The following is a 13,095-nucleotide window of genomic DNA, read 5'->3' as shown; positions in this document are numbered from 1 at the left end:
ATATGTACACTATCATGTGTAAAGTCGATAGCTAGTGGGAAGGCGCTAGTACATTAATAACACAGGGAGCCCAGCCTGGTGCTCTGTGATGAACTAGAGGGGTGGAATGGGGGCAGGAAGGGAGGCCCAAGAGGAAGGGGATGTAAATATGTAGTTATGACTGATTTGCAGTGTTGTACAGCAGAAACCAACGCAACACTGTAAAGCAATTGTCCTGCAATTAAAAAAAGAGAGAGAGAGCATGGCCAGCACTTCTTGTGGTCCAGTCTTCTGTCTTACTGCCCTCCTTTTGGCTGGCACTGGTGGCCTCCTGCTGTCCTCTCATCCTTTATCATGAACACTAGGGGGAAGAATGTTAGTCTCATGAGCTCTTTCCTGGGGGTCCTGGCATTTCAACCACTTTGCTGTGTGGAAATCCTACCTAATGATGGATGTGCTGCTCCCTAATAGCTGGGATATGTTTAACCCATGGTCCTGGAATTTCAGTCTCATGCCTAATAAATAGACTTCCCAGGTGGCACTAGTGGTAAAGAATCTGCCTGCCAATGCAGGAGACATAAAGAGACCCAGGTTCAATCCTTAGGTCAGGAAGATGCCTTGGAGGAGGGCATGGCAACGCAAGTGTCAACAACTATTTCCGGGGTTGATTTAATTTTGATTTGGGGGAGGTGTATTACTTTTCTATTGCTGCCATAACAGATTACTAAAAATTTAGCATCCTTAAACAGAACAAATTTATAATTTCATAGTTTCTGTGAATTAGAAGTTCAAGTAGAGTCAACTGGTCCTCTGCTGAGAAGCTCATGAGACCAAAACCAGGGTGTGGGTCAGCCCGGGCTCTTATCTGGAGGCTCTGGGGAGATTCCACTTCCAGGTTCATTCAGGTTATTGACAGAGTCAATTCCTTGGGGCTGTAGGACTGAGGTCCCCACTCCCTTGACATGTGACATCCTGTCATCTTCAAGCCAACAATGGCATGTCATTTCTGTCCTCTTCTGTTACCAGCCAGAGAATGGTCTCTGCCTTTTTGTTTAAGTTATCATGTAATTAGATTAAGCCCACCCCAATAATCCAATATAATCTCCCTATCTTATTGACTTGAACCTTGAAATTTTCCTGTGTTCAGTTTTCTTTTCTTTTCTTTTTCTTTTTTGGCCATGCTGAGTCTTCACTGTGGCATGTGGGCTCAATAGTTGCAGTGCACAGGTTTAGTCTCCCGATCCGGGATTGAACCTGCATCCCTTGCATTGGAAGGCAGATTCTTAACCACTGGACCATCAGGAAAGTCCCAATCTCCCTAACTGAAAGTCAGCAGATTAATTACCTTAATTACATCTGTAGAATCCCTTATGCCATGTGAGGTAACATATTGGTGGATAACATGGGGAGGAAGTTTATAGGATCAAAATGCTGCCTGTCACAGGAAGGCATCTGATAGCTGGTGTATTTGGAGTGTGTGTGCAGTGTGGGCAGAACCCCACTCTCTTCCTGACCCATATAGAGGCGTCATCTGGTCCCTCCTTGGTCCCTCTGAGCTCGCACCATCCAGGCAGTTTGTGGGTGGAAAGTGAGGGTCCCTTGCCTGTCTCCTGGCACCTTGGGCTCCGCTTCTGCAGGGAAGGGCTCATAGGATCCTTCCCTACCTGCCTTACTTCCCTGGTGCCTCAGTTGGTAAAGAATCCACCTGCAATGCAGGAGACCCAGGTTTGATCCATAGTTCGGGAAGATCCCCTGGAGAAGGAAATGGCAGCCCACTTCAGCATTTTTGCCTGGGAAATCCCATGGACAGAGGAACCTGGTGGGCTATAGTCCATGTCGTTGCAAGAGTCAGACACGATTTGCCGCTGAACCACTACCACCTGTACCTGTCTCAGCTTGCAGTCTGGACATGCCTCAGCCTGCTCTGTCTTTTCCTGACAATCTCCAGGTATCACAGATCCTGGTCTCCTTCTGGGATAGTCCTCCCTCTCCATCCTTGCTTTCACCCTGGGATTGGACACAGAACAGGCCTATCAGACAGACAGAGCCTCTTTCCCTTCCAGGGAATGGACCCCAATTCAGCAGCTCTAAGTTCTTTTTATAATTAAAAAAGTGGGGAGGTAGTTCTACACCTTCTGGCATCCTAGAAGCATCTTTCACTTTTCACTTCCTGGACTGGAAATCACCCCTCATGTTTATACTTTTCCTCTCACTCTTCATGCATCCATCCCCACCCTGCTCTCTCCACCTCACCCTTAGAACAGTTCTCTCTTCATAGGTAACTTTTAAAAGCTTTCTATCTTGATGAAAATAGCAGTTGTGTATGGTCACAGAAGTGATAGGATGGTGGTTTGTTTCACAATTTATGTAGATTATTTCATTTAATTTTTTAAAAATTATATAATACTACATGCACATGGCAAAATTAAATTGAAACAATACACTAAAAAGTAAGTCTCTCCTCCCCCAGGCCCTTGGCTCTCTCCCCAGAGGTTAGCATGGTCAAAGTCAGTTGTGTTTTCTTCCAGAAATTTTCTATACACATTAATTGCTTGTATTTTTGACAGTTTCATCACTTGCCCAACCCTCTTTGAAAACTCTTAGAAGTTCCCTGGCAGTCCAGTGGTTAGGGCGCAGAGCTTTCAGTGTTGAGGCTTTGGTTTGATCCCTGGTTGGGGAACTGAGATTCGGCAGGCCACCCGGCATGACTGAGAAAAAAAGAAAACTCTTACCCTCTTGAGTGTGATGCTATTATATTGGGAGCATAGAAATGCACCTGAGTGCTGTACAGATGCCTTGGATATGATGGGTTCATCCGGCCTTTTCTCCTCAAATACATCCTAATTCTCAAGGTCAGGGCAATTCAAGGGCTTATCCTCATAGAATTTTGTTGTTGTCCAGTAACCAAGTTGTGTCTGACTCCCTGCGACTCCATGGACTGCAGCACGCCGGGCTTCCCTGTCCTTCACCCTCTCCCAGAGTTTGCTCAAACTTGTGTCCATTGAGTCTGTGTTGCCATTCAACCATCTCATCCTCTATTGCCCCCTTCTCCTCCTTCCTTCAATCTTTCCCAGCATCAGGGTCTTTTCCAATGAGTTGGCTTTTTGCATCAGGTGACCAAAATGCCAGAGCTTCAGCTTCAGCATCAGTCCTTCCAATGAATATTCAGGGTTGATTTCCTTTAGGATTGACTTGTTTGATCTCCTTGCTGTCCAAGGGACTCTAAAGAGTCTTCTCCAGCACCACAACTTGAAAGCATCACTTCTTTGGTGCTCAGCCTTCTTTATGGTCCAACCCTCACATCCATACATGACCACTGGAAAAACCATAGCTTTGACTATATGGACCTTTGGCCAGATGCATAGTAAGATTATGAGGTGCATGTTTGTGAGCAATGGATGATGATTCGGAGAGAAGCAAAGCCCTTGAGCCTCACTGAGACATTGTTCCATTACTCACTGCACATTACAGGATTACCTGTTGGTCTTGCTGTCTTGCTAGATGACAAACCACTAAGGGCGAGGATGTTTCTACCCCAGCTTTGGTTTCCATGAACTGCTTAGCCTAGGCCCCTTACCTCACAGCTTTTCAGTTGAATTTTCCCAACTGAATGAATCACTCAATAAGCCAGCAGTTGTCTTTGAATAGAAAGTGGGGCAGGAAAAAAGCTTGAGGAAAAAAATTGAAAGAACATGTAGTGATTGCTAAGAGTAGCACCCGCTCACCACAACTAGAGAAAGCCGATGTACAGCAATGAACCTGGAGAAAGAAATGTAAACCCACTCCAGTATTCTTGCCTGGAGAATCCCCATGGACAGAGGAACCTGGTGGGCTACAGTCCATGAAGTCACAAATAGTCAGATATGACTGAGTGACTAACACAGCAATGAAGACCCAGTGCAACTAAAAATAAAAATTTTTTAAGTCATATTAATGTGGATGGGGTGCACAGGAAAGATCTGGAAGAACAAGGAGGCTTAGTAGCAGGCTGACCAGAGAATACAGGGGCTCTGGCAGCTCAGAAGAACTGCTCAGGATCTAATGCCCATCCTCCCCCCTCACTCCCACCCCGCCAATCCTCATCACCTGGGGCAGGCTCTTACACTGTCCTACACTGTGAGCATGAGGCTGGGGGAAACCAGGCTTTTGTACCCGTGCTTGCACAAAAGTGAAGCTTCTATCTATAAATCAGATACCTGCAGAAATTTCACTTCTGAGCATTTTCTTAAAGGTACATTAGCATCAGGACATAAAGAAGCATACTCCAGGAGATTCACGCAGCTCTGTTGTAGTAGCTAAAGGTTGTGACCTTCATAAATATCCATCTGTGGGGGGCTGGGTAGATGCTCATGCCCCCTATACAGCCATTAAGAAGGGTAAGGCCTGGGGAACTCCCTGGTGGTCCAGTGGTTAGGACTCAGTGCTTTCACTGCCCTGGGCCCAGGTTCAATCCTTGGCCAGGGAACTAAGATCCGGCAAGTCACATGGAGCAGCCAAAAAAAAATAAATAAATAAAAGAGAGAGAGAGAGAGAGAAACCACTCTTCATGTACTGGTATGAGAAAATTTCCAGTTCATTTCAGTTCAGTCACTCAGTCATGTCCGACTCTTTGCGACCCCATGAACCGCAGCACGCCAGGCCTCCCTGTCCATCACCAACTCCTGGAGTCCACCCAAACCCATGTCCATTGCCATCCAACCATCTCATCCTCCATCGTCCCCTTCTCCTCCTGCCCCCAATCACTCCCAGAATCAGGGTCTTTTCCAATGAGTCAGCTCTTCGCATGAGGTGGCCAAAGTATTGGAGTTTCAGCTTCAACATCAGTCCTTCCAATGAACACCCAGGACTGATCTCCTTTGGGATTGACTGGTTGGATCTCCTTGCAGTCCAAGGGACTCTCAAGAGTCTTCTTCAACACCACTGTTCAAAAGCATCAATTCTTCAGCACTCAGCTTTCTTTATAGCCCAACTCTCACATCCATACATGACCATTGGAAAAACCATAGCCTTGACTAGATGGACCTTTGTTGACAAAGTAGTGTCTTTGCTTTTTAATATGCTATCAAGGTTGGTTATAACTTTTCTTCCAAGAAGTAAAGGAAGGAAATTTAATTTTAATTTCATGGCTGCAATCACCATCTGCAGTAATTTTGGAGCCAAAAAATATAAAGTCAGTCACTGTTTCCACTGTTACCCCATCTATTTGCCATGAAGTGATGGGACCAGATGCCATGATCTTACTTTTCTGAATGTTGAGCTTTAAGCCAACCTTTTCACTCTCCTCTTTCACTTTCATCAAGAGGCCCTTTAGTTCTTCTTCACTTTCTGCCATAAGGGTGGTGTCATCTGCATATCTGAGGTTATTGATATTTCTCCCAGCGATCTTGATTCCAGCTTGTGCTTCTTCCAGCCCCAGCATTTCTCATGATGTACTCTGCATATAAGTTAAATAAGCAGGGTGACAATATACAACCTTGATGTACTCCTTTTCCTATTTGGAACCAGTCTGTTGTTCCATGTCCAGTTCTAACTGTTGCTTCCTGACCTGCATATAGCTTTCTCAAGAGGCAGGTCAGGTGGTCTGGTATTCCCATCTCTTGAAGAATTTCCCACAGTTTGTTGTGATCCACACAGTCAAAGGCTTTGGCATAGTCAGTAAAGCAGAAATAGATGTTTTTCTGAAACTCTCTTGCTTTTTCAATGATCCAGTGGATGTTGGCAATTTGATCTCTGGTTCCTCTGCCTTTTCTAAAACCATCTTGAACATCTGGAAGTTCACGGTTCACATATTGCTGAAGCCACCAGAGTGTACTGTTAATTGTATGTGTGGTGGGGAAAGTAAGGTGTGATGTGAAGGGGAGCAGAGAATACCACCAAGTGAGTGTAGGGAGCATTGCAGGTGTCCTACATACCCACATGATTGTACATCTTAGCCCTAGTCCACTTCTGGAAGGATCTGCAGGAAACCGATGATGCTTTTGTGCTTTTGGAAAAGGGTCCAAGATGGGAAAGAGACTCTGTTATGTCCCCTTTTGGACTTCTAAAATCTTTTAAACTATGTGCACACACAACCTATTAAAAACACACACACACACATCTCTTACATAATAAACAAAACAGCCACAGTGTGACAGATTCCCCCTAGGATTATCTGTGTATCTTGGATTGGTGCCTGAGCTTGCCAGGTTCATTTGCCCCTTGAGGCTGACAAATACTTGTTTTCAAGACCAAATTTCCTCCATTGTTAATCACCAGAGTGTTCAAATACGAGGGGATCACATCTCTGTTCCTTCAGCTCCTTCTCTTTTCTGGCTGTGAAGCATTAAATGACCTTGACATGAAAGTGTCCTTTAGTTGCTAGGGGAATGTTCAGGAAGGGCCTGCCAGGAGCAGAAGGCAGTGGACTAAGATGGGGAAAGAAGGGGTGGGTGGAGCTGCTGTCTGGAGTGATGTGAGAGTTAAAGACCTCTGATATGTCTTCTTAGAAATTACTGTTTGTGTTTGCTGTCTTATCACGAGGATGGCCTAGAAGGGCTTTACTTTTCCTATGCCTCAAACCTGCCCAGGTGTCATGTTCCCTCACAGCATCATGTTTGAATGGTACCCAGGATTTGTTTTTAAGTCTGGTAAGGCATGCAGAGGGGCTTCCCTGGTGGCTCAGTTGGTAAGGAATCCTCCTGCAATGCAGGAGGCCCTGGTTTGATTCCTGGGTTGGTCAGTTCCCCTAGAGAATGGATAGTCTACCCACCTCAGTATTCTTGGGCTTCCCTGGTGGCTCAGATGGTAAAGAATCTGCCTGAAGTGCAGGAGACCTGGGTTTGATCCATGGGTTGGGAAGATCTCCTGGAGGAGGGTGTGGCAACCCACTCCAGTATTCTTGCCTGGAGAATCCCCATGGACAGAGGACCCTGGCGTGCTACAGTCCATGGCGTCACAAAGAGTTGGACACGACTGAGTGGCTAAGCACAGCATAGCACAAGACATACAGACACAGAAATGACTGTCATGAAGGAGTAAGTTTGTTAACTTCACAGATCCCAAGGGACTTCCCTGGTGATCCAGTGGCTAAGAGTCCACACTCTCAGGGCGGGGATCCTGGGTTCAATCCCTGGTCAGGCAACTACATCCCACATGCCACAACTAAGAGTCAACATGCTGCAACTGAAGATCCTGTGTGCCACAGTGAAGACCCAATACAGTCAAATATATAATAAATAAATACATATTTTTAAAAAGATACACAGATCCCTAGAGGCACAGTGTGCCATGCAGAGTCACACAGGGCAGATCAGGAAGCAGAGGAAGGAAGGGGGGCAGGAGCCTGTATTGTGGTGTCCATGAGAGAGGCAGCCTTTCCATCAGCAAGGTCCCAAGATGGCAAAGCAGCAGAATACAGAAAATAAAAATACCTGATTAATACCCATTTGACCTGCCAAGAATGGTTGCACAGGTCATTAATAGCACAAGATACCTGGCCAGTGGAGCTGAAATTCAGATGAAGCCCTGTTTGCAAGTCATATGCTCACAGGACTGCATCCAGTCGAAGGGCTAGGCTTTTTCTTACATGTGCAGAAGTACCACATGGGTTAACAGAGACCCTTGATGGTGCTTGTCTAGGATGTTTTTCTATACTAATTGTCTTGATTTGAGCAATCTCTGTTTCCTTGACTGGACTGTCAGTCCCAAGGATGCCAGAACCTTGTCTGTGTTTCCTGGTAGACTGGAAGCTCCAAGAGAACAGGGCTCAGGTCTTCTTTGTTCCCCAGTGTCCTCTTGGTGCCCAGCACCAACTGCCACATATGGGTGCTGGCGAAGTGTTCATGGGATACATCAGTGAGTAGTACCCAGGACTTTAAAATTCAGAGTTACATTTTATCTATACCTTGAACTCTTCTTTCTTTTGGCACCAAAATGACCAAAACCTTTTTGCCTGCTGTTGGTTTTTAAAATTTAGGTTTTTTTTCTATTGAAGTATAGGTGGCGGTAGTGGTAAAGAACCCACCTGCCAAAGTAGGAGATATATGAGACAAGGGTTTGATCCCTGGGTTGGGAAGATCCCCTGGAGGAGGGCATGGGAACCCAGTCCAGTATTCTTGCCTAGAGAACCCCATGGAAAGAGGAGCCTGCCAGACTAGAGTCCATGGGGTGACAAAGAATCGGACATGACTGAAATGACTTAGCATGCACGCATAGTTGATTTACAATGATGTGTTAGTGTTGGGTGTACTGCTGAGTCACTTTGTTGTATACCTGAAACTATGTATATGTTCAGTTCAGTCGCTCAGTTGTGTCTGACTCTTTGCAATCCCATGGACGGTAGCACTCCAGGCTTCCCTGTCCATCATCAACTCCCGGAGCTTACTCCAGCTCATGTCCATCGAGTCGGTGATGCCATCCAATCATCTTATCCTCTGTTGTCCCCTTCTCCTTCTGCCTTCAATCTTTCCCAGCATCAGGGTCTTTTCAAATGAGTCAGTTCTTCACATCAGGTGGCCAAAATATTGGAGTTTCAGTTTCAGCATCAGTCCTTCCAATGAATATTCAGGACTGATTTCCTTTAGGATGGACTGGTTTGGTGTCCTTGCTGTCCAAGGGATTCTCAAGGAGTATATATATACATACATGTATATATATAAGTATATAAATATATATAAGTATATGTATATAAAGCAGTTATATATATTATACTTGTTCAGTTGCTTAGTCGTGTCCAACTCTTTGTGACCCCATGGACTGCGGCATGCCAGGCTTTCCTGTATTTTACTATTTATATTCTATTCCCTGCCCCTTCCCCCAAGTCTGCTGTTGGTTTGAGCACGGTAAGTAGCATCCTCTTTCCTGCACGAGTTGGGCTCCTGTCCAGCTTGTTTGGGGACTAAGAAGACAGCCAAGGAACAGAGGCTTTATTCTAAGTGGAGATTCTTTGTCAGCTCTGCCCTGCTGTGAATCCTCCAGGTGTTTGTCCCTTCTTGGCCTCCAGGAAAGAGTGAATGACTGGGAACTCAGGCAAGGGTGGCTGCGGCATCTGGGCCTGCAGGAGCTCAGGTTCCAGCCAAAGTGAACAGAGCCTGGCAGAAAGCACCAGTTGTTGTCAGGCACAGTCATAGAGTGACTGCTGAGAGACCCTGGGCCCCTAGCATGTTTGACAACAAAAGAAAACGTGAACGGGCTTTGCGAACTCCCTGCTGGTGCCATAGATAGGACGCTGTGCTTTCACTGCTAGGTGCCTGGGTTCAACTCCTGGTCAGGAAACTAAGATCTTACAAGCCTCATATTGAGGTCACACACACACAGAAAAGGAACTGGTTTTCAAAAGAGGCCCTGGACTTGTACCTTGGATGTGCGTGTGTGCACACACGCTCATGGGAATCCAAGGACCAGGCTGTGTGCAGGCAGGAGAGCTATCTGTGCTCCCAGGTTCTGTCTTTTGTAGACTCAGGGCAGAGTTGCTGAAAACCTAATGGAATGTGTATTTTTCTCATCTCTCTCCAGGTTTCCATTCTATTATGAACTAAAAATAGCATTTGTAGCCTGGCTGCTGTCTCCCTACACAAAAGGCTCCAGCCTCCTCTACAGGAAGTTTGTACATCCCACGCTGTCTTCAAAAGAAAAGGTAATTTGTGTTGTTTCACCTTTCACTCCTTCCAATGAGTGAAAAAAATTTTTTAAGTGATTCTTTTTTAAAGGCATATGATTTTATTGAAGGAGACTCTTGATTGACTTATTTGCCCCCTACCCGAAAATTGTTCTTTCTAATCTTTCTCTTTTAAGTCTATTTTTATGACCTGGTGCAATTCTCAAAAGCATATTATTCTTCACTATTATTGTAAAACATTTCCATGCATCGAAACAAAAGACAGAAAAAAATTCACTTATAATTCAACTCCCCAAACTGAATTTCTTTCCTTTTATCAGGCTCAGTGCCTGTCCTTTTGCAGATGGAATTTTTATATATACTACTAAAAAATACTTTAAAAACTTAGTACAGGGCTTCCCTGCTGGCTCAGTAGTAAAGACTCTGCCTGCCAGTGCAGGAGACACAGGTTTGATCCCTGGTCTGGGAGGATCCTATATACTGAGGAGCAGCTAAGCCCATGCACCACAACTACTGAGCTTGTGCTCTCGAGCCCAGGAGCCACAACTACTGAGCTCGCGCGCCGCAGTCATCGAAGCCTGCTCGCCCTAGAGCTCACGCTCTACAGCACGAGACGCCACTGCGGTGGGAAGCCCACAAGCCACGACTGCAGAGTAGCCCCCGCTGTCTGCAACTAGAGAAAAGCCTGAGCAGCAACCAAGACTCAGCACAGACAAAAACATAAAAATAACAAATTTTAAAGGTACAAATAATAAATTTTTAAAAACCTAACATAAACAGGAAAGTTGAAGCCTAGAGAGATGAAAAGACTTGAATTTGTGCCTGGATAGCTACAACAGAGACTGGAATATAATAAATTTTTAGTACATTTGCATTATTGATCAATGATAAAATGTATGCTACAAATGAAATACCTACTCTTTTTATACTTTATAAGTTATCAGTTGATAAGTGTGTTAGTGAGAATAGACATAGTAATTTATTTCATGCTATTTACCTTTTGTGTTTTGCTTCAAAGTTTTGCTTCACATACATCCTTGAAATGAAAATGTAGATTTGTCTAATGTCAGACATGGAAAAAATAAGATAGGGAGAAATTGCAGGAAGGAGTCAACAGTAACTAAGGATTCAAGGAGGAATTACAATGTACACCTCTTGAAAAGAAATTTAAGCTACTTTTAAGATAATGTCACTGTCTATAAAATTACTTTTTGTTTAACATCTCCACTGAACCCAATTTGCCAGATTTGTTTTCAATGGATTGTTCCATGGTTTTGTTGAGATTTCATACAATAAGAGACATGCACACGCTAAGTTGCCAAGTCATGTCCTACTGTAGCCTGCCATGCTCCTCTGTCCATGGGATTTCCCAGGCAAGGATATTGGAGTGGGTTGCCATTTCCTCCTCCAGAGGATCTTTCCAATCCAGGGATCAAACCCACATCTCCTGTGTCTCCTGCATTGGCAGGTGGATTCTTTACCACTGAGACATTAGGGGAAATAATAGATGCAGAGACCATTAAAATAAATGACCTCTGTCTTATTAATTTGTTTGGTAGTTCCTTTTTTCATTCAATCCAATCTATGTAATGTTTCCTTAAAATAAAATATTAAGCATACACATACATACACCAAAAAACCAAATCAAAACCAAAAAGCAATAACTACAAAAAACTGAACAGATGCATTACTTGTCTTCTGAAATCTTAAACATGTTTGCATACCATCTTTTCTACTTGTTCTTCATAAGGACCCACAAACATCACCACACATAGTATACAGTCAACTTCTATTGACTACTTGTCTTAGAATAAATTCTTGAGAGTGGGATTATTGGGTCCAGCATTCTATAGTTCGTTAATGATATTATATGACTTTCCGAACTGGTTGTGTAGTGAGATTCTACCATATGAATTAAGAGTGCTATCAGTTCAGTTCAGTTCATTTGCTCAGTCGTGTCCAATTCTTTGAGACCCCGTGGACTGCAGCACACCAGGCCTCCCTGTCCATCACCAACTCCCAGAGTTTACTCAGACTAATGTCTATTGAGTCAGTGATGCCATCCAACCATCTCATCCTCCATCGTCCCTGTCTTCTCTCGCCTTCAATCTTTCCCAGCATCAGAGTCTTTTCAAATGAGTCAGCTCTTCGCATCAGGTGGCCAAAGTATTGGAGTTTCAGCTTCAATGTCAGTCCTTCCAATGAACATTCAGAACTGATTTCCTTTAGGATGGACTGGTTGGATCTCCTTGCAGTCCAAGAGACTCTCAAGAGTCTTCTTCAATACTACAGTTCAAAAGCATCAATTCTTTGGCACTCAGCTTTCTTTATAGTCCAACTCTCACATCCATACATGACCACTGGAAAAACCATAGCCTTGACTAGATGGACTGTTGTTGACAAAATAATGTCTCTGCTTTTTAATATGCTGTCTAGGTTTGTCATAACTTTTGTTCCAAGGAGCAAGCATCTTTTTATTTCATGGCTGCAGTCACCATCTGCAGCAATTTTGGAGCCCCAAAAAATAAAGTCCACTGTTTCTCCATCTATTTGCCATGAATTGATGTGACCAGATGCCATGATCTTAGTTTTCTGAATGTTGAGCTTTAAGCCAACTTTTTCACTATAGGCGGCTTGATATATTCGTTTCTGTTGCTTCTGAAAGTTGGACACTTTGGATTTCCAGGGCAAGGCTTTGAGTACATCAGTTGGAGGTACTCCAGTACAGGTTACTGTAGCCATTTCTGAGATGCCCTTTAGGAACTAGGACACAACATTTACTGTCTCAGAGGGTAAAATTTGAGAAACAGTAATCCCTACCTCCACCTCATTATCAAATCTCTACTCTTCCTACTTCCCTTTCTCTAAACACTGGACTTAACCCTGAAGCCGCTAATGTCATTTCCATTGACACGAATGTGACTGACTCTTAAGAGCTGCCAAGAATCACATCCAGAGTCAGCCAGGGGTCACAATGGAAACTAAGTGTTGTGACTTCCTGAGGAATTTTAAACAAGGACCAGGCAGGGGGTCGAATGCCCACCTGTGTGCCTCAAAGTGAAGGAAGTGCACCAATGTGCTGAACTTCAGATGAGACAGAGGCCAAGTGTCATTGACTGAACTCTGCTCCTATGATTATAGAGTGGCTGTTTTCTTAAAACAATGACAACAGCAACCCAAACACAACAAAAAGAATGAGCCAGTATTGACCCAAATTTTAACTAAACCAATCTTTTACTTGTTCTTGGTCCCTAAGTAGACCTCAGTCCTCTCTCCCACCTCACCTTTACCTTGTAGTTGACTTCTGATTTCTGTTTTTATTTAATTATCTGTAAAATGATCTCCTCTATCAACAAAAATATCCCCTGTCTCTTTCTGCATTCTGATTTCTCCCATCGATATACACATGAGGAGGCATTTGGATATTGTCTGAAATTGCTATGAAATAATAGAATTTCAGAGATCCTGGGGCTTTACCTACTTGAGATAAGGAAGATGACAATGGTTCTTGGTTTTTGAAA

At 44.0% G+C, this 13,095-nt stretch overlaps 1 protein-coding gene across 11 annotated transcripts in view; it reads left to right on the top strand.

The window, feature by feature from the left end:
* The window catches only part of REEP1 (receptor accessory protein 1), a 129,424-nt gene that overhangs the window by 77,787 nt on the left and 38,542 nt on the right, over window positions 1–13,095 (top strand). For all 11 annotated transcript variants that reach the window (XR_006269437.1, XR_006269439.1, XR_006269438.1 and 8 more), the window contains exon 4: window positions 9,472–9,592. Coding sequence is in view for 8 of the 11 variants with exons in the window: in XM_043468739.1 (XP_043324674.1) it covers window positions 9,472–9,592 (121 nt within the window). In the remaining 3 variants the exon portion in view is untranslated. The remainder of the gene's footprint in view (window positions 1–9,471; window positions 9,593–13,095) is intronic.

The sequence above is a fragment of the Cervus canadensis genome, chromosome 5 (genome assembly GCF_019320065.1).
Source record: "Cervus canadensis isolate Bull #8, Minnesota chromosome 5, ASM1932006v1, whole genome shotgun sequence".
Taxonomy (NCBI): Eukaryota; Metazoa; Chordata; class Mammalia; order Artiodactyla; family Cervidae; genus Cervus; species Cervus canadensis.
The sequence above is the reverse complement of the archived record's forward strand: the minus strand, read 5'-3'. Positions and strand labels throughout refer to the sequence as shown.